The 13,381-nt window shown below is 39.6% G+C and overlaps 1 protein-coding gene across 8 annotated transcripts in view; it reads right to left on the reverse strand.

Moving 5' to 3' along the window:
• FAM184A (family with sequence similarity 184 member A) overlaps nt 1-13,381 on the reverse strand; it is a 67,492-nt gene that overhangs the window by 17,750 nt on the left and 36,361 nt on the right. For 6 of the 8 annotated variants that reach the window (XR_014006288.1, XM_081187627.1, XM_081187629.1 and 3 more), the window contains 4 exons: nt 10,351-10,512; nt 9,458-9,583; nt 9,163-9,309; nt 4,195-4,236 (listed from right to left, as the gene is read on the reverse strand). Coding sequence is in view for 7 of the 8 variants with exons in the window: in XM_081187627.1 (XP_081043753.1) it covers nt 4,195-4,236; nt 9,163-9,309; nt 9,458-9,583; nt 10,351-10,512 (477 nt within the window). In the remaining variant the exon portion in view is untranslated. The remainder of the gene's footprint in view (nt 1-4,194; nt 4,237-9,162; nt 9,310-9,457; nt 9,584-10,350; nt 10,513-13,381) is intronic. The other 2 variants (XM_081187628.1, XM_081187626.1) reach the window with 1 other exon arrangement.

Genomic DNA, 13,381 nt, shown 5'->3' on the forward strand with positions numbered 1-13,381 from the left:
GAGTGTGTTGCAGTAGTCCAAGCGGGAGCTAACTAGAGCATGCACCACTCTGGTGAGACTGTCCATGGGCAGGTAGGGTCACAGCCTGCGTACCAGATGGAGCTGGTAGACAGCTGTCCTGGACACAGAACCGACCTGCACCTCCATGGATAGCTGTGAGTCCAAAATGACTCCCAAATTGCGCACCTGGCCCTACAGGGGCACAGCTACCCCATTCAGGACCAGGGAGTCCTCCACACCCACCTGCCCCCTGTCCCCCAAAAACAGTACAAAAAAAGTCAGTATAGTAAGGATAGTGGTATGTATTAGTGGTAATATTTAATATAAAGATTGAACTCGCAAATTATAGCAGGATTTTAAATGAAGACACATTTACAGTGTGATACAGGTAAAACAATAAAGCAATTATTCTAATTACTGATCAGATTTTGTAAAAGCTAATATAAATACTACATATATAAATGAGCAAGCTGAAAGACCGCTGCAATAAATTCTAGTGCCTGCACTAAAATTAACTTGCAGTCATGATAAATTTTTAATTCAGAATTTCCCTTCCCCCATTCTTGGTTTTCTTTATGTATCTGTGGGAACTAGCAACCTTGAACAAAAGATTTAGGGCAGGAGCCCTGACAACGAAAGGGACTTGAGTAGCCTCTTAACTTTGCTACTACAAATTATTTAAGTACAGTGGTACTTCTGGTTACGAACTTAATTCGTTTCAGAGGTCCGTTCTTAACCTGAAACCATTCTTAACCTGAGGTACCACTTTAGCTAATGGGGCCTCCCGCTGCCACTGCCATGCAATTTCTGTTCTCATCCTGGGGCAAAGTTCTTAACCTGAGGTACTAATTCCAGGTTAGCAGAGTCTGTAACCCTAAGTGTTGGTAACCCGAGGTGTTTGTAACCCAAGGTACCAACTGCACCGTATTTCCTGATCACAAATGGCTGACATGTCCAACATTATGTACTTCAAGCAAAGAGAAAGTGATAAATGCGAAGAGAGAGATAATTTTTCCTGCATTAAAGTGGAATGTTTTGTTATTTCATCAGAATTGGATGGCTCTTTCTGAACCTTTTGCGGGAATTCTTAGGGGAAAGCTTCAGTTTTCACTGACAACCTTACAAATCATGTAAAGACTCATTCTGGGGCAGGATTTCCCCTGCTAGGGTGGTCAATTATACACTGCCAAAAAGAGAGAGAATGCTTCTGTCTGCTCAGTCTGTTGTCTAGATGCTAACTGTTGATGGACAACTTCAAACCCGCTATCTTTAAACTAGACTTGGACAAGATAGATGATCTGTCTTCTGTAAAGTAGGACACATGACCACCCTATCTGCTTCAGAAACTCCCAATTCTTCCTTTTGTATTTGGTAATGTGGGAGTCTACTTATCTTGCAACAGACATTATATGATGGTGGGTGGGCATGGTTTGGGCCAAACCATGCAGTGGGTCAAATGGAGACGCCTATGGGCCAGAGGTTACACAAACCCTCCATTATCAGTGGGAACAGGACACAGGAGTGAAAAGCAACAACAACAACAACAACAACAACAACAACAACAACAACAACAACAACAACCCTACACTTGCCAGTGTCAGCAATGCAGACTATGAGCATGCTCAGATATATTCATTTCAGAATAATGTTTAATTCTATAAACTGCAGTTTTCCTTCCTGATTAATGAGTGAGTCAAGAGGGAGAAAAGTCTGCATTTCCCAGATTACACATTGGCAAATAAAGCTTAGAAGCAGCATTAGCTGATGTATCACATCCCTCTTCGGACACATGCTAAGTGGGGAAGATGGAAACTGGCAGATCAGAGAACTGGTGAGGAGCCATTACAAGCTGCCAAGGCAAAATTTGAAAGGGAATAGGCTTAACGTTTTCTGAACTGAGAGAGGTTCAAACACTCCGCAACCTTCCAAAATTCTTGTCCACCCTTAAACAGTACTTCTATCTACAGTAGCCCTAAGCAAGAGTTCTACTCTTGACTTATATGTTCCTGCAGTGCAAGGTCTACAATTAAAGTTCCTCCTAAATCATTTCTCTTGGTTGTGATACCTAGTATATTCAGCTTCTGCTCACACATCACCAAACAGACTTGAACATTAGTCCAATTCTCTAAATAAAACCTGGAAGCAACGTATTTCTTATATGAATTAAATTAATCATTACCAATTTTAACGTATCAAGGCAGATACTATGTAAAGAATATATGCTATCCGAAGTTCCATTAAAAGTGGCAAAATTACGGACAAACTTTTACGTGTAATACATGCATGCGTGGAATATATTCTTTTATGCATATAAATCAATTTTTAAAACTTGCTATCCCATTTTGAAGTAGAAGAAAAGGATGATAAAAATCAGTTTGGTCACCTTAAATAAGTGGACTGGATTACTAGCTGCCTAGCACTTAATATGAATAAATTGTATATAAAGATTCTATTTTAAGCTTCCACATTTTTAAATCTTTTTCTTTTGCTTCTGTTAGTTATCTATTGTAATGTCTCATTTCCTATCCTTGCATTATATTGTTGACACAATGGCAACCAACCTACTAGAATCTGATAATAAATTATGAAAAAAGTTCCGTAACTGTGCAGAGTTTTAATGATCCATAATATATCTCATCATATAAAGAGCCCTATTAAAATTGCACAGAATGTTAATTTTTCCCCAGCATTGATCTTTTACATTCATATAACCATTCAGTGATGAGGTAGATTTCCAAGCTAACATGCAGTAATAGAAATAATCCAATTATGTTAATCAGTATAAATATCCTTTTTGCTCTTCTTTTATCTTTCCATTTGGACAAGAACAAATTTTAAGTTTTTGTCAAAATGTATTTGAGTTAAACAGTTTATTTCTTAAGAAATAATGTTAAATAAATATTATTTTTATTATTAACCACTGCTGCAATCCAAACTGTGCCAAGAGTAGGCAGTGGAGAAACATGCATACAGCCTGTTTTCTTATACTGCAGCTGATTCTCCAACTGTGTGACTGTCATTACTGTAACTTCCCCCCCTAAGTTTAACCTAACCCTTTCAATAAGAGAGGCAGGAAGGGTGAGACAGGAAGAAATAGAAAGCCTTGCCTAGCAGGCAGTGGCACTAGCAGCAGAGCCAGTCAGTGGAAGCAAACACCATTGAACTCAATGAGATTTATTTCTGAGCAGATATCTGTGCTGTAAAATACTATGCAACTCTATGAAGCCTGCAACTAAAATGACACCCTGTACCTGCAAACTATGTTAGTCATTCTAGGAAAAGCTCTACCTACAAACTTTTTTTAAAAAATCATAAATTCATTGCCACAGGGCAGGGATGGTGAACGTGCTGCGGCCCACCCGAACAATTAGCCACACTGCCTTGTTGGGCTAAAGGGAGATAAGAGTCCATCAGTAACTGAAGAGCTGTACATTTCTCATCCCTGCCGCAGGGGATCTTCAACTGTTTTGATTATCCTAAAGACCAAAGTCAATATTCCAGGGAGTTTTCCTAAACATTATGTTTAAATGTTAGCTAGGATCCAAACAGCCTTAAATGATGTGAAAGGCACTTCCTTATGCAAAAAGGGGAACAACTGATTTATTCCTAGCTGCATCACAGCCCATTGCATTACACACCTCTCTGAAAGGTCTCCTGACCATCACAAGTGGCTTTTCAGCCATGTATGTGTGTGACAAAGTAAGTGAAAGATAGAGAAGCTACATCATGTGTGTATGTAGTGCATAAACTTAATAGTGTATGACCTTCTGGTGACCATTGAGATCCCACTCGCTGATTTTTAAATCTTTGTAGAAATAACAGAATGAAATATAGTAGCCAAACCATAACTGAGTTGCATTATTTATATTAAATTGTAACACGGTACCACACATTTCCATGCTTTAGAAAAAGCTTTATAATGTGCAAATGTACTGCCTGCAAGCTTGCTTTTACATCACATAAAATGACTGTGTGATGTTTAATGTCAAATGATATTAACACATACACATACGAATGAATGAATGAATGAATGCAGCGCAGAGCTTTTTATGAAATTAATGTGTAAACTCTTCCCTTGAACAACATTTCTTTATTGATTTCAAAGGCTAATGCTCTGAAGCAGCACTGGCCAGTATGCAAGCTGAGAAGTGCAAGCATGCCCTCATGTACATATTGTAAGTGCAACTCACTTACATTGCTGATAGATTTATGCAAAGCTTCACCGAGACAGTGCCGCTATGAAGGAAAGATCACAGGAATAAAGGGAAATATTCAGAAATAACTAAGAAGATGGAATAAAGAAGGGACAGTAAAACACAGAACATTATATTAATTTAAGAAGGAAAAATATGTTGAAAATTGGGCGAAATTGACACAGAACATTTTTGCTATGGCTTGTTATGGAAATCCACTGAACATATTAAAATCACAGAAATACAATTTGTGGTCCCATTTTTATAAGAGTTAAATATTGGGAGGAAATTTGTGTATGCTCAAGGATTTTATCATGCTCCTGTATTAAATATTTTTTTCCTTTGATCCAAATTGACACATCTACTTCAGTAAATATACTCTGGAAGAATGGCCAAGTATCTGTTGCATTTCACTATTAATATTTTGTTAACAAAAGCCCTTCAAACATTTTAAACAAACATTCAGCTATATTTTGACATACATTTTGCCATCGTTTTAAACAAGGTGGCAACATGATTAAACATCGACATCTATTTTATTGCCAAACTCAAACCAATCTGTAAATAATTTGGAACACAACTGAAACTTTTTTTTAAAGATTTAGTTATGGATGTTCCTTAAAATATGTATTTTAAATTGTCAATCCATAGCAAAATTACATTCTACATATAATACTTTAATGTCATTTAATAGGGGTGTGCACTGGTCACAATTGTCAATTTGTATCTGTCTTTGGGAAGCAGTCCAATTTGTTTCAGAACCATTCTGTGTCTTTCCAACTTCACATTATTGGAGATCGAATTAAACCTATTGAAAATTAAGTTTTCTTTTCCCCTGTCCACTATAATCAGGAAACTAAAACAGCTATAACTTTTTTCACAGAAGTGGATGAAATGTGCAGGCATAGGAATCCCTCCTTAGTGAATTAAGCCTTCCTAATTGTAAGCAGATACAACTAGGGAACTTTGTGTGCGGCATCTTTACAAATTGATTTTCTTAAAAACAAGTATTTTTTTCATGTTATGACATAATTAGATTCAGTTTGTAGAATAGGCCATACCTTCAGAGAGGACGAAGGCTGCAAAATTTCAGAATGATACATGTAATAGTTCTCCTACAAGTGCAGATGTTACTATTTCAGAGTGAGTACTATGAGACTCTTGGAAAGCAGCAACAATGATGTAAAAATAGCGTAGATTCCCAAGAAATGACCCTTGTTACTCCAAGGGTCATTGATAGGGTGGGCTTCTGCCTCTCCCCATGGATTTTTGGGGGTACAAAAGAGACCTCTTCGTTGACTTGTTTTGTGAAAAACAAGCAGTTTTTAATGTCTCACACATCACTGTGATTGGAGTACCCTGGGAAAATAATTCACACTGATTCATGGAAGACCTGTCCATCAAAATGAAACATCTCCCCCACCTCTCTATCCACTCCCCTCTCAAGCTCTTGGCGTTTCCCCAGTCAGTTTGTTTTGGTTTTTGAGGGCAGGGTGGGTGTGGAAAGTAGAGGCCACGGAGTAACAGAAGCCTTAGGAGTCTGTGATCCACCTCAAGATGCCTTGTTTATAGTACAAACTGTAACCTTCCCTGTTTCACATTCAGGGTACACAGAGCCGATGCACACCCCTACCATTTATTAACAAGCTGAAGATGTACTGTCAGCATGTATAAGTGGTACATCACCATATACATCAGATGCAACATATATATGATCAATACAATTTTAAAAATTGAATGATGGGTAATTTCATTTCTGGATACATGATTTATGATTCAGACACCAGTTATTTCAGATTAGTGCGAAGCAAAAAACAAAAAAACCTAAGCTATACTAATTCCCAGATCTAGGAAACTGCAAAGCTACATTCATGGCTAAGCCAGCTTGATGTATTAAGATTCCAAACTCTGAACTACTCCTCTGAAAAGCGGGTCCTACACTCTTTGCTTGCTGAGATTGGATGTCAGATACATCTTTTAAACCTGAAATTTGGGACATTATGCTTGTTTACTTTGGATTTTATTTGATTTAATGCTAGGAAATTGTTATCTACATAGAGTAGACCCACTGAAATTAATGCACTTAAGTTAGCAATGCCCACTGATGTGTCTACTTTGAGTATGACTTAATTGTAGTCAAACTAATATTTGTGTGTGTTGAGAAAGTCCTGGATGTGATCCTGAATTGTTGTTTGCTGTGTGTGTGTGTGTGTGTGTGCATATACTAACAGTCAAGCTCACCTACATTCTCTATCAGAGCTACCTCATAGTCTAACATACTTTTCAGCCCTATTTCTTTTCCCTTAATGGGGAAAGCAAAGATATTATTTTGTGTCCTCAAGCCCGTGATACTTAGTTCTATCTCTAATTTCCAAATAATGTCTACGAGACCACATTCTGAACCATTATCTCAATACAGTGAAGACCTGGTTGGGGACTGTGTAGAACCAAAAGGTGCAAATGTCCCGGAAGGCCTGTAACTGCTATCTTGGTAGTCAAGATAACCCCAGGACTAATTGGTGTGAGCTGTAACATGAGATCACACGTTTATCTGCTTGTTTGAAGCCTTCTTTGGGATAGAGGAGGCTTCTCATGCTGCCTGCTTGTCAGCTGTTTGCTTATCTAAGAGATGGATGAGAGCTGGGAAGGGGCCTCTAAGCCAGGGGTGAGTTAACTGGACCATTGTTGCCTGCTTAATAATACCTTGCTTTTTGTATAAGTAAACCATATATGATTAGCACTTCATGGACAAAGCCAAAGTGGTGCTTGCCACTTCAGCGGCAAGGAATCCTGCATTACATTGCAGTATGTGAGTATCTTGCTATACCTGTAATATAAAATACTACAACTGATCACTATGGAGATTTGTGCATCTTTCTTTGGAATCCCTGCAACTGGGTCCATGGGGCCATCAGTCATTTCATCACCCTGGTCTGTATTTGGACCCACAGGACAGAACAGGGACTAACAAATTAATTTCAGACAAGAGAGAGGTGCTGTTGGGCAGCAGACAATCTAATTTAAGATTGTGAGTACAGCCTGTTCTAGATGGGATTGCACTCAATTTGAAGGATAGGCTTTGCTCTTTGGCAGTGCTTCTGGATCCAGCATAGCTCCTTGATGCCAAAGCAGCTGCTGTATCCAGGAATGCTTTTGCCCAGTTTTGTCTGGTGTGTCAACCCTTTTCTGGAGAAGGCAGCTCCGATATGTCACCTTCAAGCTAGATTTTTACAACATACTCTATATGGGGCTGTTGCCTTTTAAGTGTGTTCAGAAACTGTAGCTGGTACACAATGCAGCAATCAGATAGCTTTCTTGTGTATGTTTCTAAGACCATATGACACCAACCTTGTTTGGTGTTTCCAGGCCCAACTTAAGGTCCTGGTGGTTACCTATAAAGCCAACAGCTTATGAGAGGGGATCTGAAAGACTGCCTCCTCCAATATGAACCAATCCAGAGGCAGAAATCATTTTCTGAAACCCTTTTGTATGGCCCACCAAAAGAGATCCAATTGGTGAGGATGCTAGATAGGGTGTTTTCTGTCCCTGCACCTCAGTTTATGAAACTCCCTTCCTAGAGACATTAGACTGGCCTCATCCCTGTTCAATTTTAAACATTTTTATTTTGTTTGGCTTTTAGTGTTTTTTTAAGTTGATATTTTGTTTTAATGTGTTACTTATATTATTGTTTTAAACTGTATTTTCTTTTCTTGAAAACTTGCTTGGTGGCCCATGTTATAGCCAAAAGGTGATACAAAAACATTTTAATAAACAAACAGTGAAATTTTATGGCTCTCTACTTACAAGTTAGTCCCAATGAGTTCAATGGGACCTACTCTCAGACAAGCTGATCCTGGGATTTAAGGATTAAACCATATTCTGTTTACCACATTTCTAAAATACACCTATAAATGTACTTTTCCCCGAACACATAAAAATCCATAGCTTACTGTATTTAATTTGTGTGTGTTTTCCTGAATGCATTGTTTGGGATTTAAACCCATGTTCCATCTGTTCACTGCTGATGGCTGCAATGATGCTTTTTAGTTCTGTTGCAGAACAGGAATATTTGGTAAAGTTAACTCGCTACTTTTAGGAGGGCAAATCATTAATTTGAAACCCACCAAAGATATGATGCAATAAAAAAATCTTCCAGTATCCATTAATGGAAGACATATGCGTTCCAGTGGAAACTATGCTGAAATTATTGTTTCCTTCCTGTGACACCCATCCCTATGCTTTGTCTGCTGCATAATTTTTACACGTCTCAAACTGTCCATCCTTAAATAAGTCTTTGTCTTTGTATACAGCCTATCACAATTATTTGATTTCTGCAGGAAACATTTGTAGAACATATGAAGGTCCTATGAAGAATTTCCACACATAAAACCAGGTGGCTTCCAATGTGAACAGATATTTCAGCAACAAACAAGAAACTTATTACTGGATAGTCTTCAGTACCTACATTTTTGCTTTTTGCAAAATGTGCATGTTGTGGATTTAGCTCCTCTCCTTTGTATATTGTATGCTGTTGGGCTGCACTGGGCATGGATGCTTAATAAGTTTATGTTTTTCATTTTGGATTTTATTGTTATGCATCAGGCTCTGAGTAGCACGAGCTTTTGAGGGCGAGGGATATAAACAAACTGGTAAATAAAAACATTTTTTTCCAATATTTTAAGCTAGAGTCCTCTCAGATGTGAATCATACAGTTAAAGTCTGTCCTTCAGGTCCACAGTTGTACATTGGAGAGAACAGATACCATGGCTTAGCCCTTACAGATTTCCCAATTCACTGCTAATCAAAGCATATTCATATATTTCATATAATTCTGTAACAGACACAATGGCCACCGACTTCAGAATATGATTTCCCGCCTTAATCATCCAACTAGCTCTACAACAATTTATCCCTTTTCAGATGTAATTTCACAACAGTAATAAAACATGCTAGTAATCATTCCAGTTACCTGATCCAAAAGATCTTCAACTTTCTTCTGCCAGCTATCTCTGGCAGCATTTTTCTCTCTCTCTTTTAGCTGCAGAAGTTGAGTCATTGCTGACTTTTTATCCTCCTCATGCTGAAGCCTTAACTCTTCTCGAAGTTTGGTACATTCCTGCCTAAGAAGAAGAAGCAGAACTAAAACTTTCTGGCCTTTAATAACACTATAAAAATATTATTGAAACGCACAGTTTGGTCACATAACTGCATTTAATACATGCTTTGTTGTAAAAGAAAAAAATAAAATAAAATAAAAAGGGCACTTGCCGAAGATTTTCTGTCCATTTTATTTCTAGATCACGGGCCATTCTGTCAACTTTGAATTTTTCCTCTTCCCTCATAGCTACAATCATTACTTCATGCTGCTGTCTTTCCTGGTCTAGTTCCCCCTAGGAACACAAAATTCAAAACATAGGTAAGCAGCAACAAAATGATTTCATGACAATATTTTGCTCAGAAGCAATGTTAGTGCCTTTACTGAATGCTCAAGCAGTACTAGTGATTTTTTAAACTGACTGCTCAGGAATATGTTTTAGTTTGTATATTTTTATGCAATTAATTTAATGACACCTTAAAAATTTGTATTTTGATAATATTTTAATCGTATGAATTGAGTTGCTTGTTCCTATTAACTATTCATTAAAAATACAAGGATTTTCAAGTTCATCAGTGTTATGTAGATAAAACAGATCCTGACTCAAGGATCCATGATAACTTTTAGGTACACGCAAAGGAAGCTTGATACGTGCATAAGAACATAAGAGCCCTGCTGAATCAGACCAATGGTCTATTAGTTCAGCAACCTATTTTCCACAGGTGTCCTCTGGATGCTTCTCAGAAGCTCACGAGTAGGAAATGAAGGATACAGTCTTCTCTTGTTGCTTCCAGCAGCCGGCATTCAATGACATGCCAGCTCTGAATCTGAGGTTAGAGCCATAATGACTAGACTCATTCCCCATGAATTTGTCAAATTTCCTTTTAAACCCATCTAGTTTAGAGGACAGTAGCACATCTGAGTGATGATAAATATATGGGGTTACAGTAGACACTAGAGTAAATAGGAAAGCTTATCTCTGTGTGTAAGGAGAGGGAGCTTCAGATGTGTAAAGCAGTTGCCATGAATCAGAGTGATGGAGCTGGTGTATCCTGCAGTTACCTGAACATTATACAGAGAATCAGTGGTCTCCCTCAGTCTTGCCCTGGTTAACTCCAGTTCTTTTTGTAGTATTTCCTGGGTTTCCTGGAGATTGGAGATGTGCCCTTCTGCAGTACCAAGGCCCTGTTCACTTTTTCTTACTAGATCTTGTAATCGACCCATCTACAAAAAGGAGAGAAAGAAGTATTGATAGTTTAACAATTTCAGATGATGAACTTGTGTATGCTGAATAGTATAGTATTCGGTATACAGTTAACTGAGCATGACATACCGTATTTTTCGCCCTATAGGACACACTTTCCCCCCTCCAAAAATGAAGGGGAAATCTGGATGCGTCCTATGGGGCGAATGCAGGCTTTCGCTGAAGTTTGGAGAGTGAGAGGGGTCGGTGCACACCGACCCCTCTCGCTCTCCAGGCTTCAGGAAGACATCCACAGCCTAGGCAGCCCTGCGGGAGTTCCCGCAGAGCTGTCTAGGCTGCGGATAGTAGCCTGCTTCCCGGAGCGCCGGGCGCGCTGAAAGCAGAGCGCCTGGTGCTTCGGGAACACATCCGCAGCCTAGGCAGCCCTGCGGGAGGTCCCGCAGGGCTGTCTAGGCTGCGGATAGCAGCCTGCCGCCTGGCGGGCAGGGCGCCCTGAAGCAGAGTGCCCCTCGCGCCGGGCATACATCCGCAGCGTGGAGAGCCCTGCAGGAGTTCCCCGCAGGGCTCCCCATGCTGCGGATAGCAGCCTGCCGCCCGGCGGGCAGAGCGCCCTGAAGCAGAGCGCCCCTTGCGCCGGGCAGACATCGGCCAGCCCCACAAGCTTGGGGGACAGCAGGGAGGCGCAGCGCCGCCATCCCGCTGTTCCTCGACCTGGTTCAGTTTCGCCGACCTGCTTTTTTTGGGGGGGGGAATAAAGGAATTTCCCCACCCCCTTTATTTCCCCCCCAAAAAAACTAGGTGCGTCCTATGGGATGAAAAATACGGTACTTTTGTGCATATTTCCCCCTATTTAAATATAATCTTCATACAGACAAAGCCAACCCCACTCATAATTTTACTATTCACTACTATTAAAAAACAAACATACACCAAACATTTCAAACAAACACAAGTATCACAATTTCCTTAGATTTAGACTTTTAAAAAACAGGTTATAAAATACAATATTATAGATAAGAGAGGGCAGCCAAGAGCTACTGTAATTTCAAACATGGTTGGCAATTGCAAAGATATATCCCCTATATGCTGAAACTTTATCCATTATGCACACCAGCATTCTGCAAGAATGTAGACAGCACTGCATCCAAGCACACACAACTTGCTGTTTGAAGTCTCATGGCCTTCGCCCCATCAATATCTGGTAAGGAGACAAGCTTGAGTTTACGAGACTATACCTGTATTTTGAAATATTTGCTGAAGGATTATACCAGTCAGGAGTTGCCAACCTTATTATTAAAGGTTTCTGCAACAGGATTTTGTGGAAGGCAATTCTTTTATAACTTTACTTTTACAAGGATTATCTCAAATAGAACTTCAGACATTTTTAACACTACATAGTGGAGCTTTGTTATATACACTAACGGTATATAACAGCTGCCTGCAACTGGGAATGCATGAAGATGCAATGCAGATTACTTCCAATTATATCCGCATGAGATAGACTAGTATACATATTTTGGTTAATATTCTCTTTTTTGTATTTGTTTGCTTATGCATAAAAATCACCCTAAATTAAGCTTTCGATTCAGAACTACTGACAGTATCAATGAGGCTGAATGTGAGGAAAATGCAAATCAATAGTGTGAATAAGGAAAAATTATCCTTTGGTTTCAAGTTTAAAAACCAATAAACCATGAAGTACATGTCTCCCTTAAGAGTCTTCAAAGCAATAGTGAACCTAGTACACAATCTCCTCCAAGAGAATGAGTAACTAACGTGCCCCTTTCTGAAGCAGAACTACTCATATTTTGCCTGACTTGGAAGCTCTATATACCCGTACCTCTTCATCCAGCGGCCTCATATACTCATCAATGTTCTTGAACATAGGAGGAATTTAATTAAACTTGAACTTTTACACATTGTATTTTGAAAACTAGTTTGGTAAAGCTGGATTATTGTTTGTTACACAAGTACAGTGGTGCCTCGCAAGACAAAAAGAATCCGTTCCGCGAGTCTCTTCGTCTTGCGGTTTTTTCGTCTTGCGAAGCAAGCCCATTAGCGGCTTAGCGCTATTAGCGGCTTAGCGGATCAGCTGATAAGCGGTTTAGCAGCTTAGCGGATCAGCTGATAAGCGGCTTAGCGGATCAGCTGATAAGCGGTTTAGCGCATCAGCTGTTAAGCGGCTTAGGATCAGCTGATAAGCGGCTTAGCGGCTTGGGAAAAAGGGGGGAGGAAAGGAAAAAACCCCCGCAGGAACTTGCAAGACATTTTCGTCTTGCAAAGCAAGCCCATAGGAAATTCGTTTTGCGAAGCACCCCCAAAACGGAAAACCCTTTCGTTTAGCGGGTTTTCCGTCTTGCGAGGCATTCGTCTTGTGGGGCACCACTGTAATCAACACCACCCTTTGAAAAGAGATGACTCATCTACAGTTATTTGCCTTCCACTCTGTATATATACATTTGCATATTCACTTCTCCACCAGACTGTCCACCAGTCACCACTCCAACTTCAGATTCTATTTTCTAAGAAAAGTTGTTGAATAGGTGGACAGTCTGCAGACTCAGACATACACAGATACTGTCAGCTACATATAAACCTTCTTGCCTGGCTTTTTACCTGGGTATGCAGCATGACTGAAATTGCAGCTGTGACTGAGAATCTCTGCCTAGATGTTGAAAAGGGAAATAGCATCCTTTTGATTCTTTGGCAACCTTTGATAAAATGTATAATTTGGACCAAGAACTGAGCACTTGGTCTTACATGATCGACATGGCTTTGGATTTTGGATTTCACAGCAGTACACCACATAGCATTGGAAACTGCTTTTGAGACTGGATATTTACAATTCAAAGGAATACAAAATCTCCCTAGGCATGTACAAGTCCTTGT

This window comes from Podarcis bocagei (assembly GCF_964188305.1).
Source record: "Podarcis bocagei genome assembly, chromosome: 3".
In the NCBI taxonomy this organism is placed as follows: domain Eukaryota; kingdom Metazoa; phylum Chordata; class Lepidosauria; order Squamata; family Lacertidae; genus Podarcis; species Podarcis bocagei.